At 34.1% G+C, this 18,219-nt stretch overlaps 1 protein-coding gene across 4 annotated transcripts in view; it reads right to left on the bottom strand.

Moving 5' to 3' along the window:
- Positions 1-263: 263 nt before the first annotated feature.
- The window catches only part of USP33 (ubiquitin specific peptidase 33), a 58,118-nt gene continuing 40,162 nt past the window's right edge, over positions 264-18,219 (bottom strand). For 2 of the 4 annotated variants that reach the window (XM_059375182.1, XM_059375180.1), the window contains 13 exons: positions 17,701-17,816; positions 16,261-16,433; positions 16,065-16,159; positions 15,302-15,335; positions 13,146-13,191; positions 12,524-12,704; positions 11,739-11,865; positions 10,704-10,873; positions 9,505-9,586; positions 8,640-8,748; positions 3,150-3,252; positions 1,802-1,870; positions 264-1,447 (listed from right to left, as the gene is read on the bottom strand). In XM_059375182.1, the coding sequence (XP_059231165.1) occupies positions 1,290-1,447; positions 1,802-1,870; positions 3,150-3,252; positions 8,640-8,748; positions 9,505-9,586; positions 10,704-10,873; positions 11,739-11,865; positions 12,524-12,704; positions 13,146-13,191; positions 15,302-15,335; positions 16,065-16,159; positions 16,261-16,433; positions 17,701-17,816 (1,463 nt within the window). In that variant the 3' untranslated portion in view covers positions 264-1,289. Of the gene's footprint in view, positions 1,448-1,801; positions 1,871-3,149; positions 3,253-8,639; positions 8,749-9,504; positions 9,587-10,703; positions 10,874-11,738; positions 11,866-12,523; positions 12,705-13,145; positions 13,192-15,301; positions 15,336-16,064; positions 16,160-16,260; positions 16,434-17,700; positions 17,817-18,219 lie in introns of those variants that run through there. The other 2 variants (XM_059375181.1, XM_059375183.1) reach the window with 2 other exon arrangements.

Consider the following 18,219-nt stretch of genomic DNA (forward strand, 5'->3'; position numbering starts at 1 on the left):
TGATCAGAGACAGATCAATAATATTGTTGAATCCATGAAGAGGATCGCACTGTAATTATGAGGCAGAAGAAAACTTAAAACTGGATAAAAACTGAAATACATCTTAATGACTGTATTAAGCTCATCTTTCATTAAACATCAGAACTTTAAATACTATGCCAAATTACTTATTTTGCATACCTGATTAAAAAATAACAGCAAAATATTATAATACTAACAAATTTTATACTTCTAATATCCATCAAATAAACTCAACATCCAAGTTATACATTTTAAAATCATTTTTATTGAACTAATTTTAACAACACTGTTTCAGCTGGTGGCAGGTGCCCCACACCAAAACAAACCCATCATGAATGCTATTCACATCCTCAAAGTAATCCAGTTTGTTTTGTACTTGGAATATAGTTAAACTTTTGACATCACATAATCAAGCAAATAGCGGTGCATACTATATTATTCAAAAAGACTTTATGCATTTCATTAAAAAAATCATTTTGCAAGTAGCTTCAGCTTTATCAACAATCTCATCAACACATTCCATACTTCATGCTCTCAAAATAAAAAGTGCCCTAAAACTAACTCTAAGTTTTTTACTGATATTAATGAATACTATCCAGGGTTGTAGGAATTAGAGTTTAACATTTTACAGTATAAGAGGCAATAAGTTACGGACATCTGCTGACACAAATTCCACTCAAACTAATTACATCCTTGATACATTCAAAAAGACATATTGTAAATATTAATATGCTAGTTTATATGCTGCAGTGCAAAAGAAGTGACACCCTAACGATTCCTGAGCTTTAGGAAATTAACATTTTTCTGACTACAACTCTCAATTTAAAATAGGCTCTTTATTATATGAAGCCATGTCAAAACTATACAATTAAATTAGGGTTTTGGAGAACTGAAGATTGGTCAGAGTTATGGTGTTTTAAGGTAATGAAAAAATTTCCAAAGCAAAAGTATTTACAAAACTACAAAGGATAGTATGGATTTGCATGTAGTATAAAGATCAAAGATAACCTACTGATTACCAAATGATCACAAATATCCCTTTCCTTTCAAAAATATTACACTGAAAGACTTTATGATAAGTTATCTAGCATTAAATATACCAACCTGTAGTATATCACATATTTTAACACATTCTTCCATAATGCCCAGTAAGAAGGAATAAAATATTAAAAATCAAGAAAATAAACATGCTTTTAGGAATGTTTTTGCAAGTGTATGTGAGAGGAAATGAAAATGATTTCTCATTAAAACTCCCTATACCCTCAAAATTACAAAGACCGAGTTTCTACTTCAATTTTTTCTTCTGCTTGTAGTACATCAGGGTCAATGTGAACAACTGGAGGTCGCAGGATAACTTCAGGCCCTCCACCATATATAGACTGTAGAAAATTCCACGTTTCTTCAGAAATCTGACCAGAATCTGCTCCTAGAATTAAGTGCAAATAAAATAATATTTACAAACCTACATATTCATATTGCAAAACCTTCAAAATGTAACCCCCAGCACGAATCCTCCAGGGATAACTGAGAATTTCTGGAACACCAGACTACTAGCCCATATTATTATAAGCTACAACATTATGGTTTGTCTTAGTACTTTCTCCTAGCACCTATCAAAAGCCTTAAATCTTTCCTCGGAAAACAAATACTGGCAGCTTTCCCACTATCTACCCTACTTCATGTATGAACTGTATCACTGAGCTGGGTAAAAAGTAGCACAGATGGCTAGTAATGTTTTATTCTTAACAGTGACAAATGGCTTAAGTATTATCCAACTTACCTTGCCTGAGCATCACATTGCCACATTTAGTGATTGCAATTTTAGTGTTATCAATGGGACCTGGAGGATCTAAGTCAAAAGGAAAAATGAAAGATCAAAATGTGTACTTTTCAAAGAAATGTACCAAAGAATTATGTATTTCTGTGCCAGAAATAATTGAGGGACATAATTACATTATCAAATTGATTATTTTGTAGTCATATTATTATAGTTAATTTTTTAAAAAATATTTTATTTATTTATTTGACACAGAAAGAGATCACAAGTAGGCAGAGAGGCAGGCAGAGAGAGAGGGAGGAAGCAGGCTCCCTGCTGAGCAGAGAGCCCGATGTGGGGCTCGATCCCAGGACCCTGGGATCATGACCTGAGCCGAAGGCAGAAGCTTTACCCACTGAGCCACCCAGGCAGCCTATTATAGTTAATTTTTAATTATCTTCTGAACCTCTTCCTTTCTGGGTCTCAATTCCCCTCCAAAATAGAACCAAGAAAGAAATGGAGATAGGTTTTTTCACCACCATCTAAAATCTCACTTTTCAACTATCCATTTGAGGACCACAGGTTAAAATGCACTTTCAATGTTATAAAAGAACAATTCTTTTGTAATTTAAAAAGAAATTGTGTAATTCTTGAGTTATTTCAGATGATCATTACTTAAACTAAAAATAATAAAAGCACTATAAAATGACGTATTAAAATATATCCTTTTTTAATTTAAGAAAAATTTAAAAACCCTGTTTTCCCCTTGAATACAAAAGTACAGTGCATGTTCATTACCAAAAAGTATAAAACAAAACAAAACAAAAAGGCACAAGGAAGAAAAAAATATTGTGATCCTATTACAGAAAGATAAGCAGTTTTAATATCTTTGTGGTCTTTTTGCCTTTGCAAATGTTTACCAATTTTTTTAAAAATATAAAAGGCTCAAACTATGTATATAGTATTGCAACCTTTTTCATTTATCAAGAACATCTTTTTAATTATTACACACTGTCACAAAAGTTATTTTTAAAGTTGACATAGTATGTCACATATGACTATGTCATAGTATGCCATAGTATGTTTACGGTTAAAGCATTATGTAACCAATCTTATTGTTGGGTGGTTTTTTTTTAACTTTTCAATATTAAGACTGCAGACTAATTTTGTTCAGTTCCTTTATTCCTTCTACGAATATGCTGTAAGTCATGAAATAGTTTAGAACAACCAACCAGAATATAAGCAAGAATGTTAGATCCCTGAAGGCAGGGATCTTTTTCTCTCTCATTCACTGGTGTAATCCCAAGTGCATAGAGATATTCAAAAACAAAAAAAATCAGCAAAGAATTTCATTTTTCAGTTAACTACTTACCTCCATCTTTACCCTTCACAAAACTTTCCCATTCTCTAAACCACTGCATACTGATGCAATAAAAAGTAGCTGGAGAGTCCTCCTCTTGGAATGCTCTGTTGAGCTATAGGGAGAAAAAAAAAAATCAGTGACCTAGCATCTAGAACTTGATTTATAGCAGAACAATACAACCATTATACTTAAGCATCTGATAAGGCCAATTCCTCATAAGAATGTGATGTACACTGATGCTAAGTTATCTTAGTACCACAGTAACACCTACTAATAAACAAGTGTGTCTAGGTTATGTCTCAAAATTTACAAGTACACACAAAAGAAGACTAAGACACTGGCTAGATCGAAATGGTCAAGGCAAGTCTTCAAAACAATAAATACCCCACGTATTTATTAAAAATCAAATGCATAAATCTCATTTAAATATATATCCACTGTCTACCCTTTCCTTCTGTTCCTTAAGATATTGGTGGACATGTTGTTGTTACAAACACAATGCTGCAATGAATAATCTTGTACATGTCACTGCACAAACAATACACATACATGTATAAGACAAGTTCTCAAAAGTGTGGAACTAAAGTCCCTGAAGATGTTTACTTCCTCCTCTAAGGCCAAAGGAAATGGATATGTGACTCAACTAGGCAAAACTCTACCAACAATGGAAATCTTCAGCAGTGATCTAATGGCGAGATATACTCCCAATGTCGATTTTGTTAGCTACATACCCAGGGCGAGCTTGGTTCCTGAGATTCTGAAGAACTGGCTATTCAATTTTTGTGGTTTATTTTATTTTATTTATTTGTCAGATCAACTTTTCCTTTCAATAAATTTCTTTTTTGCTTAAGTTAGCCAATGTGGCTTCTACTGCTTTCAGTTAAAGAGTCCAACTGACAGAATAATTGATATAGAAAGGTGGAAGCAAAAGAGCCTAAAGAAAATGAAGAGTATCTGAAATTTATCCAACTGTACTTGTATGAAAAGACAATGAGACATCTAAAATACTTCATTATGGGTAACTAAATGCCTATGGTACATACTATCTGAAGAAGAAGACAGCCAAATCCAAATAATGTTGCTCCTATAATCAAATCGAATAAAACCTTGCCATTGTCCCCAAATATCTTTTTTTACATATTACATATGCAAAGACCCTTTTCCAAGTGAGGTCATATTCACAGTTAAGGTCAATTCACAGAGATTAGGACATGGAGATATCTTTTTTGGAGACCACCATTCAACCCACTGCAACCATCATTCAGTATTTCCATACTGAGAGGTTATAAGTTAAGAGAAAACTAGAGAAATCTAAACCAGGCAAGATTACAAAGACCTCAGATTCTTCTGAAATGATGGTCTGGGTTACTTTACCAGGTAAACACAACCACAACCAAATGAAGTGCTGGTTAAGAAAATGGAGTATGGAACGGGTAAGTGATCAACTGTAGATATACATTTCTTCTTTACTGCATATGTGTGTGTGTATCTGTGAAAATTTATCAAATTTGTAAAAAATGACCATTTACTTTTCTTTTCTTTCATTCCTCTACTATTTTTTAAGATTTTTTTTTTAAGGATTTCAATTATTTGAGAGATAGCATGACTGAGCATGAGCGGGGGAGGGGGCAAGGAAGAAACGGGCTCCCCGCTAAGCAGGAAGCCCAAGGAGGTGGGGCTCAATCCCAGGACCCTGAGATCATGACCTGAGCCACAGGCAGATGCTTAAGTGACTGAGCCACCCAGGTGCCCCAACATTCTTTAGATTACAGTATAAAAGTGACTGAATTGACTGAACTAAAGATGAATGACTAACATCCAAAAGTGGATACAGTGACTCATAGAACTTCAAGTCTCCCAAGTTCAGGAAAAGGTAGATGGAGCATATATTAGTACATTGGCAAGCTGCACACTATTAAATAGAAACATGATACTGTTGCCACTGTTGCTGCTTACATGTATGAATGTGTATGAATACTGAGCTGACAAGAGGCAGCCTTTACTGTATGACCCGTAATGAATAATTTCCACTCATTCTTACATTCCCTTCTGTGAAGAGGAGAAGCCTACGTTTTCCAGGATCCTATGCTGGTAGTATTCCAGGTTAGGCATTATCAATGGTACATGCAATATATGGAAGTCCCAAAAGAAAGAAATTTTTTCTCTCCTCTGGTGGCAGCTGTGGGTAGGACTGAGACATTCACAGAGGGCATATATAGGATTTTGTTACCATTTCCAAGCATCTTCCCAAGAATCCTGCACTGATGTCACAGGCTAACATCTTTAACAGCAGCGTCTTGCATCTTAGAGCACCCTCAGAACAACCCACCAGGATCCTGAGATTAGCAACTTAATCAGGTTTGTTAGATTTCTGAGCATTCTCCTGAGATTTGCCAGTGGCAAGCAACCGGGATAATTTCCAAAGGTTTTGTACAATTTTTAATTTTTTAACTTTGAAACAATCTCAAACTTCTAGGAAAACTCCAATGTAACACAAAGGAATTTTCTTTCCTCAGACCATTGACAGTAAGTTGCTAAACACGTTCCTTTTCTCCAAACACCTTGGTGCATATTTCAGACGTACAAGGACATTTTCCTACACAACTAATACAAATGACAAAATCTGTAAATTAACATTGATATGAACCAGCCATTTCTCTAAGGAAGGCTGGTACCTTTTAGTACAGAGAGATGTTAAGCAGCTAAAACCTTATGAAAGCAAGGTATGTTTAATCCTACTGAAATTATCATTGCTCCCAGGCCCTTTTAGTAACAAAGTTAGGAAATTAACATATGTACATCATTTGTTTCTATACATGCATACACACACACACACACACACACACACACACACACGTACCCATGTATGTATGACCACGTGTACACAAAAGTACCTACAAGTCCAATCTAATACTAATAGCACAATCCATTTTAGTTTTCTCCCTTTCCACATCTGTAACTCTCTTATCTGACAATGAGAAATCCAGCTCTCATTGTACTCATTATTTGATGAATTCTACATATGGAACCAAACCCTCAATTCTACCACCCACCATCCCCCAATCCCCAGCCAACGTGGATATCCATTCTCATCTTGCCTGGCTTCAACACCCTCGACTAGGTGCACACCACATAAGCAGCTTTCCTTAACCCGTTTGGGCTCTGAAACCACCCCCTCACGACCCCATTCCTACGTCTAGCATGGCAGCCTATCCTACTCCCAGATTTCCTACGAGTCAGCAACGGTTTTCTTGACCTTCACTGCCCAGTCCTTTCAGTAGTTGGTTAAGTCTCTCTTTGCCAATATTCTTATTATACCCCAAATACTTAGAATGGCTTCTGTGCCCCAAACTGTAATGGATATACTCATCAACCATTTATTTAAGTATTCATGGAATATACTATTTTAAATATTCAACTAATATTTACCTCCTTAGATTTAGGAAACAAATGAGGTCGAAGCACAATAAACAAATAGATACCTACACTATCTTCCTCTGTGTGTGAAAATTTCTTTACTTTAGGTAACAGCACACACACACAAAAAGCCTAAATTCAAAAAAAGAAGCAGGTCTATGTGTGTATGTGTGAACACGCAGCGGGCAGCCGTAACACGGAACATACTGTTCATCTGTCTATTTAACACTTCTTCCCCTCTTTACTGAAAGAATCTCAATTTTCTCTTTCAAAATTACCATCCTTCCATCAATACAGTCTTAGTAGGATTATCAATGCATATGCCTCTACGATGCCCCAATTCTACTAGGATTCCCTACTGGGAATTTGGGTCATAAATATATAGTTGGAGCTATGCTACTAACAATAGCACTTTGAAGAGACCTATTCCTTGCTACCTAAATAACTGGAATTGTACTAGTCCTTGTCCATAAAACCTGGTTGTTTAACAGTGTACATAAAATAATAATAACCCAGGGATGCCTGGGTAGCTCAGTTGGTTAAGTGTCTGCCTTCAGCGCAGGTCATGCTCTTGGGGGTCCTGTGATTGAGTCCCACAGCAGGCTCCCTGCAGCCTGCTTCTCCTTCTCCAGCTCCCCTGTGCTTGTGTTCCCTCTCTTGCTATCTCTCTCTGCCAAATAAATGAGTAAAACCTTAAATAAACAAACAAACAAACAAACAAATAAATAAACCAACCTAGACTGGTAATTTGCTATAATTAACCAGTAATACTATGGCTGTTTCTCCTCTTTAATTACTTATTTTATTATCTATGAATTACTTCATTTTGCCTCTCTGAATTAATGTGTATCATTAGTGCATGCTTAAATATTTCTTTTTTCTCAACCACTGTGATGTTTTAAACTTCAGAGCCTAAGACCCTCAAATAGTTTTGAGCTCACAGAAAAACCTGAATTTGCATATGGATGGGTCATTTAGTCAACATATATACATTTAAATGATTCTCAGTAGAGCTGGCACACAAGGTTACATTTTAGCTTCAGATGGAGAACATAGTGATTCCATAATGTTATACATTATACTATGTTCACCACAAGTGTAGCTGCCATCTGTCTTGATGCATAGCTATTATAGTACCATTAACTATATTCCTACTGTGCCTTTTATTCCTGTGACTTATTCATTTCATAACCAGAGCCTGTATCTCCTACTCTCCCACAATTAAATTGTTTTTAATTTACTTGCATGCTGATCCTTTTCAAAAAGTAGATAATCTGATGTATTTTAAAACTGTCAAGGGGGCCTGGGTGGCTCAGTGGGTTAAGCCGCTGCCTTTGGCTCGGGTTATGATCTCAGGGTCCTGGGATCGAGTCCCACATCGGGCTCTCTGCTCAGCAGGGAGCCTGCTTCTTCCTCTCTCTCTCTCTCTGCCTGCCTCTCTGTCTACTGTGATCTCTCTCTGTCAAATAAATAAATAAAATCTTAAAAAAAAAAACTGTCGAAAGCTAATTCCTCTGTACTGGTAACTGTGAAAACTCCACAGATACAGTTTACATTTCCTTAAAAAGATCAAATAGATTATTTCTTAAAAAAAAAAAAAAACGCACAAAAAAACAAACACCCCAAAACAAGAAAACAAACAAAAACCTAGTTGTTTAGCTCTTCCTACTAATTCTGTAGGAAGTTTCAGATTGTCGCTTGCAATCAAGGAATGCTTCATAATATACTCATTTTGAGAAGTATACTTTTAAGTATACATAGTCCCACAAAACAATACTATATTTCACAAAAACATGGAAGTAGAGAGCAGTCTAGGTAGATGCTTTCCGAGAAAAAAACTAAAGGAAACCTATAATTTACCATTTCAATAGATTACTGCAAATGCCAACCCGTAAAAACTTAACTCACTAGAATTTTAGTGGCCTGTCTCCCACTGTTAAAATCTCACTGTTAAAATCTATTACAACCATTTCATCTAATCATTTCATTAATATAATATAGTTAACATGGTAATAGTTCTACATCTAATTGTCAGTTCTTTATCCTATATCACATTTACAATTCAAAAAGCATCACTTTTACCCGAATAAAAATTTCCAATTCTGTTTTTCTTCTTTTTTCAATTTTCTCTGCCTCAATTTGGCAAGTGTGACAAATGTACAGATGGTTGACAGCTGGTCCTCCTCCATACCTAAAGCATGAAGAATTTAATAATTATGATAATGTTGAAGAAAGTGGATATTCCTGGAAATTTGTCTCCAACTTTGAGTCAATGGCTAAATCCCTAGTAAAGAATAAATCCCCACAGAAAAATTCTCAGTCATAATTAAACTAATATAAAATCATATAATTGTAACACCTTGATTTTATGTTTATCAGGGTCAATGACTCAATTTATGGATTAAATAGCTTTATATTTCAACTTTCCCTTATGGCTATTTCTGCTACCAAATATATTAGAGGCAACAACACAAAGTAAAACAAGTGTCTTTCAAAAACTGCAATATAATATAAATCTTAGTTCAATGCAGCCATAGTCTTAATCAAGTTGTAATCAGAAGGAGGCTTTCGCTGATCTTTCAGGTAAGAATTCACGGAAGAATGCCTTTCAGTATTTAACCAAGAAAACATAGTAAGGAAATTATATATGAAATGTTTTAAAATAAAATTTAAAACTTTAAAATTTCAGAGTTAAATATCACCATACGCTTTTACGGTACAAATAATTAGAACATAAAAATCAGAATTACATTATCTCGACTAGGGTCACATTAACTACAAAGTCTTCCTATTCAAACTTCAGAATAAATACTGATGGAAAACAGAAAATTTTCTACATAAGCAACATAAAGCACAAGGAACATATGTGAAATAATACAATTCCCTTTTAACAAGTTTCACCAACTGGTTTTCACAATACCATATTATCTGATGTAAAAAAACAAACCTGCTATACAGGTTATCCCAAATGTTCTGAGGCAGCATCAAAACCAGGTCTTCAATATAACCAGCTTTTCGTGGAGGAACACCTAAAAAAGTTCAAATGGGTGTGTCTCATTCTTAAATTCCTTTATACAACTTTTAAAGGTTAAACTCATTTTTAAACCGATTAATCACTGGCATTTTTAAATAATTATTCTTAAAAATTAAGTAAAAGCATTTTTGGTGATTATGTTCCTAAAAATGAACATATTTCTTGAAGTAGAGAAAAACCAGCTAACCAAGATCTTCAAGCAACTTACATAAATCTTTACTAAACCTTGATTGTATACTGTGAGAAATCAAAGAAAACTAAGAGACAATCTTTCCTTCATAGAGCTTGAGCTAGCAAAGGAAATGAGGCACTTATATACTTAAATATAATAAACGGCAGTCACAGATAAATACCATTAAAAGTTTATGGGAAAATTCAGAACTGGAAAAGCATTATGTTAGTAGTTCAAGTGGGGAAATAACAAGCGATAAATTCACATCCAGAAACCTTTCAAGGTTTAGGTTTCTATATCCACTACAAGATATTCCCACTACAAAAATAGTTAATTAACGAGAATATTGAGTCTTCAACCATGAAATTTAATCAAGGTGTCACATTAAGGTGTTACTTATCACGGGTACGAACACAAACATCGCTGATCACAAAGGCTTAAGTTATATACAGCAAATAAGTATATGAGGATTTTTTTAAAATTCCAAATACACTTTCATACTTCGGAAAAGAGCCACCTATTAATTTAGACAAAAGGGATAAGGATCATGGATATAGCAGGCAGGTAAATTGCCTCTCCGCCAAGAAAAATAATGTGTAACAGAAGTGCTCACTGTATCATAACTGGCTGTGTATATCTGTCTCTATTATGAAATTAGAGTGTAGAGAAGTAGTATCTTTGGTATTCTCAGGATCTAGCACAGGGTTTGGAACAGATACTCAGTAAGTATCCCTTCTATGAAGAGGCTATATAAATCAAAGAAAAATATAAATTGAAGAAAAAGCCAATTTCTGGAACTAGAAAATTAAACACATTTAAGTTAGACTGCAGATGAAGAAATGAGAAAATAAGTAGAAGAGGAAAACTCTTGCCTCTTCCTAATTTGTAAATTATTTAACAGCAAACCTCTACCACTACTTTTCATTACAAAATTCCTTACCTCCATGAATACAGAGAAAATCATTATTTGAAATAGGACCAGGTTCAGCAAAAGTCTTAAATTTATTTAGCCACTGTCGAGAAATATAAAATTGAAGGAGACTTGGCTCCATTATGTTCAATAAATTTGCTATCCTTCTTCTCTCTTTTTGTGCCTCTTCACTGCTTTTCCTGTTAAGGACAATGATTCGTTAAACTTAATATGCATTTTACTCCATCAGACTAGTAAATGGATTTTTCCTCTTCCTTATTAGACTCAGCATACACAGTAATATTATGAATCTTACTAGGCTTGGGACTTACTCAAGAGAAATATATTTTGTATCACCAACCCCCCAACTACTTATGTACTCCTAAAGGGCAACACTGTATCATAATTACTGAGAATCCACCTTAACTACTGGCACACGGAACACATTCAAATGTTTGTTAATAAGATCCATCTAATAATGTTTTCTTTTTTCAGTAGCTAGTATTAAACCTTTTATAAGATACTGAAAAATTTATTTATTAGCTTTATTAGCTCCTTTATTAGCTATTTTAGGAGACAATTTGTACTTAATTCCTACCATCAGTGCCTAATTTATCAAAACAAATCTTTCTTTTTTTTAAGATTTTATTTATTTATTTGATAGCCACAGTGACAGAGGGAACAGAAGCAGGGGGAGTGGGAGAGGGAGAAGCAGGTTCCTTGGACAGCAGGGAGCCCGATGCGGGGGTCAATCCCAGGACCCTGGGATCATGACCTGAGCTAAAGGCAGACACTTAAGGACTGAGCCACCCATGCACCCCAAAACCAATCTTTCTAAAACAAAATCTATTCCTTTGCCCTTCAACTAAATGATTTTAAGATTTTCCTAAGAAAAGATCATTTTGCACATAACCTTTCAATCTACTCACAAAATGAAATGAGAATGAAAACAATTTCTATCTTTACTCAGCGATACATTTTGAAAGTCTTAGAAGTTATAACCCCAAAGTGAGATGTTCTTCCACATTTGTCAAAATAGCCTACCCATGAGAATTACTTCCTTACCTATAGAAAAGAACATAAGCTTCTGCATTTTGCACAGTAGATTCTGAAACTTCAGTGACACTTTGATCATCAAATTCATACCAGTGATGATTTAAATTGTTTCGGCAGTAGGCAATATAGTGTCCACCTGAATTTGAATTGAAAACATTTAAATAATTTCAGTAATACAAAATTAACATAAGAATTAAAGTACTTTTTAAAAAATTTTTTATTTATTTGAGAGAGAGAGAGCGTGCACAAGCAGGGGAAGGAGCAGAGTGAAAAAGACAAGCAGACTCCCCACTGAGTAGGGAGTCCAACATGGGAGCTCAATTCCAAGACCTTGAGATATGACCTGAGCTGAAGTCAGACGCCTAACCAACCGAGCCAGCCAGGCACCCTAAGAAAGAAAGTACTTTTTGAATCCTCAGTTCCTAGCAGAGACTGAGATATAGCAAAAACTATGCTCATATTTTTTCTAGTCTGTATCCTCCTACCACCACTTTTCATTTAAATGAAAATAAGGACAAAAATACAAACTTAAAAAACCAGTGTAAAAATGATCATGTTAAAGTCCTTATTAAATTTTATATAAAATGTAATTTTCAGTATTTCAAACTTCATAGCAAAATTATTTAATTTCCTAAAATTTTCTGCATGTTTTTAACAAACCAAAATAAAATAAATTTTGAAATATCTATTTTTACATTTTTCCTTTTATTTAATCAAGTCTTATTGAAGAGATCAATTCAGATGGTTACTTTTTTTTTAAAAATCTAGACATATGTCAAACCTAATATACTTACTACTTGCAGTTCCATGATGACAAATGACTGACAGAAGATCATAGGTAACAATCTGAACTGGACTATCCTTAGCAAGAAATGGCTGAAGATCCAGACCTTCCAGCGGAAATGAAACATGGGTACTGATTTTGGTGGAAAACATCAGTTCATGTCTGAATCTTTTAAGATGAATGCACAAAATCTAAAAGATAAAGATTATTTAAATTCTATTGTTTTGTATGCTAAGTAAAGGAGTCTATTAAATATAGACATTGAATTAAATGTCAAGGCTAAACATCACCCTGCAATTATGATAACCTGATTCCAAAGACATTAAGATGTAGAAATGGTGAAACCTGGTACTTCCTAATAAGTCACAGCTATTTGATTTTCTAATTTTATATTGTATAACCTTTAAGATCCTACAATGTCTGATTAAACTATGTTCAAAACAGTTTTATAGATAAGGGCACTTATTTGCTATGTAACTCAGTATCTCAAAAGTGGAAAATCCTAATAGGGTATATAAACACAGCAAATGGTCAATAGAACCACTCCATTCTTCAACAACGCTACATGGTACTATGTTACTGTTTAATGTTCCTACAAGATAAAATAAGTTTAATTATAATAAAGCCCATACCTCAGGAAATTTTTGTACTTTACAAAACTTTACTCCATTCCTTAACCTGGGGAGGACAAAAAGAAAACAAATTTAAATTTAAATTTCCCATATGAATCTACAAAAGCTTTAGTATTTTTAATTTTTTTTTAAGTACGCTCCACACCCAGTGTGGAGCCCGACTCAGGACTTGAACTCACAACCGTGAGATCAAGAGTCAGACACCCAAATGCCTGAGCCATCCAGGCATCCCCAGTATTTTTAAATATACAGCAAAATCTTTTAGAAAACACAGGGACAAAAATGCTCATTATTGAACTATGCTACCAATTTAAAAACACATACTAATGAACATTGGAGTTCCTTATTTTTTAAAAAAATACTTAAACAAGATTTCAGTAATAAAAATTTAGGGACTTGTTAATTCTTTGATGACAATTTTTTTAAACAAATGTACTACTGTTATGGCCTGGCTATGTCTTTATAACATCCAGATATCAAGTAAAACTGGGTAAAATAGAATCCCAATTTTACAGAATTGGTTGGTCAGGTCAATATATTTTAACTTTTTTTTTTTTTTTTTTTTTTTAGTTTTTTTTATTGTTGTTTTTAAGTAATCTCTAAACTAAATATGGGGCTTGAACTGATAGCCCCAAGATCAAGAGTCCCAAGCTCCAACAGCTAAACCAGCTGAGCGTCCCTGTAATTTTTGCTCTTTTTTAAAATACATAACCTTTATTCTTTTAATTTATTATTTTTAATTGAAGTATAATTGACATGTAACAGTGTATTAGTTTCAAGTGTACAATATAATGATGCACTATTTGTATACATTGAAAAATGATCACTACAGTAATTTTTTAACAACCATCACGACATATAGTCACAAAATTTTTTTTCTTGTAAGAAAGAAAATTTTTCAGATCTACCCTCTTACAAACTTTCAAATATGAAATACAGTATTATTAACTATTGTCACTATTGTGTACATCACATCTCCATGACTTAAATTATAACTGGAAATTTCTACCTTTTGACCCTCTTCACCCATTTTGCCCTTTCCTCACTCCCACTTTGGCAATATAATCTTTATTCTTAAATGTGGGAACACATAACTTGAGTTCAAGGGTGGTTATTATTAATGATCAGTATTAATGTACACTTGACAGATACCTAATTTGGATTTGGGGTAGATGCAAGGTTCTGTTCCATCTTCACTATTACCTTTTTCCTAGTTCATGTTTTCAAGGAACATTCCCCCTCCAGGCCAACTCCCTCTTCAGCTATTAGCTATAGCTTCCAGACAAACTAATGCATACTTCCCAATTCATTAGAGGTAGTTTTTTCTTGTAGAAAGTACATAGCAGCCTTTCATCCTTATTGACCAAACAATGTACCATTCCATTTTGTCATGAGAACCAAAACAGATCAACGTTTCCCTGGAGTTACTGCTAAACAGCCAGGTGTTTGTTATCATGAAGGTTCTAGTTTTTATTAGGACACCATTATTCTTCTATTATAGAAATTCAGAGAAATTTCCCAGTTCACACAAATATATCTGTCTTCAATTCTCCACAATTACTTTTCTTTTCTGACCACCAAGAAGCCTTATAAGCTTGAATTTATTACAGGACATTTAAAAGGAAACTAGCAGATATAAAGAAATAATACTGTACTTTTCTTAAACTTCTATTCAGCCCTCATACAACAGGTACATCAAAGTTGGCATAACATTTCTGAATTTTCTACAGATTTGAAACTTGGACCTTTATTGTCACTCTGACTTCCTGAATCTAGTCTGTTAACATGGTAGTTCAGAAGAGAATATTGCCTTATTTATAATGGCAAAACTTATATAATGAAAACGTATGTTACATATCCTAGTATATCTTTTATACCATAGTTAGAAAAGTTTTATGTAAAATTACATACATAATTTATCTCAAAATATATATCAACTTTTTCATCTTAGATAAGTTGATTAAATTTATCAAACTTTTACCTCAAATTTGTTTTATAGAACAACCTGCCTTTATTTTTACTAGGACAAAACTTGCCAGCCTTCATTTTACTAAATAAGATGCAAAATTCACTTGACATACCCAATTCAAATGAACAAGAAAAATACCATTTATAATACAAAACATGAGATTCAGAACACCGTCAATGACACTCACTTTTTGCATTTTTCACAACTGTACATATTGTCACCTGGAAATAGAACAGATCTGGTCATTCCTCTCAAAATAAAAGTAAATTATTTTCTTTTAGTTCTGCAATTCTTGGGGTCTGCCACATGCTGATTTTGCAGCACAGTAGCACAAGGCTCACATTTTTAAGTCTCTGCTCAAGAGTCAGCTCATGATGTTTACTTTGCCTAAAATACCCTCACCTCACTCTCTTTTCAACCCTGAAGGCCTAACTCAAGTAACATCCTTTCCATTTACTCACTCAGCAGACTTTACTGCCTGCCTGTTACATATCCCAGCAAGGTGGGATAACACAAGAACAGTGGTATATCTTAAATATTACGGAGGAACTCAAAGTACTCCACACATACAGTTCTTTTATATGGGCTGAATTTTCCCTTCTTTGACTCCCAGAGCAGTTTAAGACACCTCACTTACATACTGTCTTACACTACAGAAATCTGTATAAATTATTTTAGGATGTGACTTACGTTATTTATGTTACCATGGTAGGTACTGGCAACTATGCTGATATGGGCAAGTATTATTTAAGCCACCTTAAGACTTAGCTTCTATAAACACATTTTATATAAATATAAACATAAAATATAAAATATATAAAATAAATATATAAATATAAAATGTATTAATATTTCATATAAATTTTACATGATTTTATATAAAATGTCCCACTAGTATTTTAGATCACCCACGACAATTCAGCCATAGTTGAAAACTGTTTCATATTTACCTTTCAGTTCATCTCTGGCGAAGAAGGCAGCAAGACAATCTTGCAAGGTTACTATTGGACCCCAAAACCAGCTAGGAACACATGAGACAACAAACCTGAAACATTATTGACAGAAAAAAAAAAAGCAAGTGTTCTGCCAGTACAGCAGAAACAGCAGTTTAAACAATCAATTAATATAAATAAAACGCATACATACCTCTTCACATATTCCATGAAAAACGCTATCCACCCTTGTGGAGCATATGCTTCGCCACATGATCCTGCTTTGACTATAGAAGTTGGGTGACTGGATGAATGCAGCTTAGCAAGGTCTTCCTTGCCAGGAATTGGCAAGGACAGATCTTGAAAGGTCTCGAGGGTTACAGACACCTAAAATTGTTTCGTGTTTAAAATGGAATGAAAATAATCCAACATAGACATTTAAAAGAACAAATCTTAGACGCCCCAAAGCAATTCATAAGCAAAAAATGAAAAAATCAGTAACAGTACTGGCAACAGCAAAAATACTTGCTCTGAACCAGGTGCTGTTCTAAATTTAATCTTCACATAATAGCTCATAAGGACACTGTGGCATAGAGAAGTACATACAGACACTACAGACTCAGTACCAAACTCTTAAACACTACTACTGCATTTATTTTTGGAAATGATCTCTCATGATAGTTTATAAATGTTTTTTTAAAAAGAAATAAAACCTGCCATGTAATTTTTATTTTTTTATTTTTTTGAAAGATTTTATTTATTTATTTGACACAGAGAGAGAGATCACAAGTAGGCAGAGCAGTAGGCAGAGACAGAGGAGAAGCAGGCTCCCCGCTGAGCAGAGAGCCTGATGCGGGGCTCGATCCCAGGACCCTGAGATCATGACCTGAGCGGAAGGCAGAGGCTTTAACCTACTGAGCCACCCAGGTGCTTCTGCCATGTAATTTTTAAATAGCTGAAAACATTTCAGGATGATTCCATTTAAATATTTGGTATCCAAATAGCCTACATTAAAATGATCCTACTGAAAGCCCTCAGATTTGACTTAAGTACCTAATACAGTAATTGAAAACTTATTTTTGAGGGTTTGTTTTTTTTTTTTTAGAGAAGTCATTTCATACTCCTTAATTCTGAGATTTAGAGATATGATTTAAAAACTCATGATTTTAATTTATGCTCAGGTGTATGAATCTGACACTATCTTTATTATCTGAGTCCTAATCTTAACAGAGGAAAATATTTATAAGCCAAACCACCAAATGTAGTACATTCACAGCCTTGTGCCTGCAAATAGAAACAGTTTCCCAGCATATTAATTTTGCCAGCCTTGGGAGAATATGCATGTGTTATACACTGTTGCTGAGCAACACATCACCTTTGTATGTGACCAGAGATGAAAAACTGAATTAATTCTTGTTGCTAATGCATGCCTGTCCAAAGACAGGTCAAGACCCATATTTTCAAAATGATGTTGCTATTACTTCTAAAAACACAAATTCTACTCCTAGAATTAATTTATACTGATGTAAACAGAAGAAAGGAGAAGCAGCAAGGAGAAAAAAATAAACTTTTCATCCCATTTGTCAAGTTTTTGTTTTGTTTTAAAGAGCACTTGACAGAAATTCCCTGTGTATTATAATTCCCTCATACTCACCCTGTCACAAGTCAGACACTGCACTGAACTAATAATTGTTCCATCAAATATGTCTGAAATAACACTTCGGTATTTCTTGTGCTGTTTTTTCCTCTTTGGAGATGGTGCAGATTGAGCTAGGATTGAAAAACAAGTGTAGAACATTTTTTTTTTTAAAACCGAGGTAGTTCCTTTAACATTTTTCTCTGGAATCCCTACAATAAAATTTACAATGCTAATGAAATTCTGTCCAAATACCACTCAAGAGAATTAGTTAAAAAAAAAAAAATCCCTACAAAAAACCAAGATGAACTAGAAGGTGTTTGATCTCCTCAGCTCGACTTCAAACAGAATAAATTTTGCTTTTACTTATTTGTTTTTGCATCCAAGTAAGGCCTTATTTGAAGAAAGGATTCTATAATTAAGTTTTGAGAGTTTCTTTATATATTCTGGACACAAGTCCTTTGTCTGCTATGTGATTTATAAGTATTTTCTCCTAATCTTATCTTTTCAATCTCTTAATAGGGTCTTTTGCCAAGA

Source organism: Mustela nigripes, chromosome 14 (assembly GCF_022355385.1).
Source record: "Mustela nigripes isolate SB6536 chromosome 14, MUSNIG.SB6536, whole genome shotgun sequence".
NCBI lineage: Eukaryota > Metazoa > Chordata > Mammalia > Carnivora > Mustelidae > Mustela > Mustela nigripes.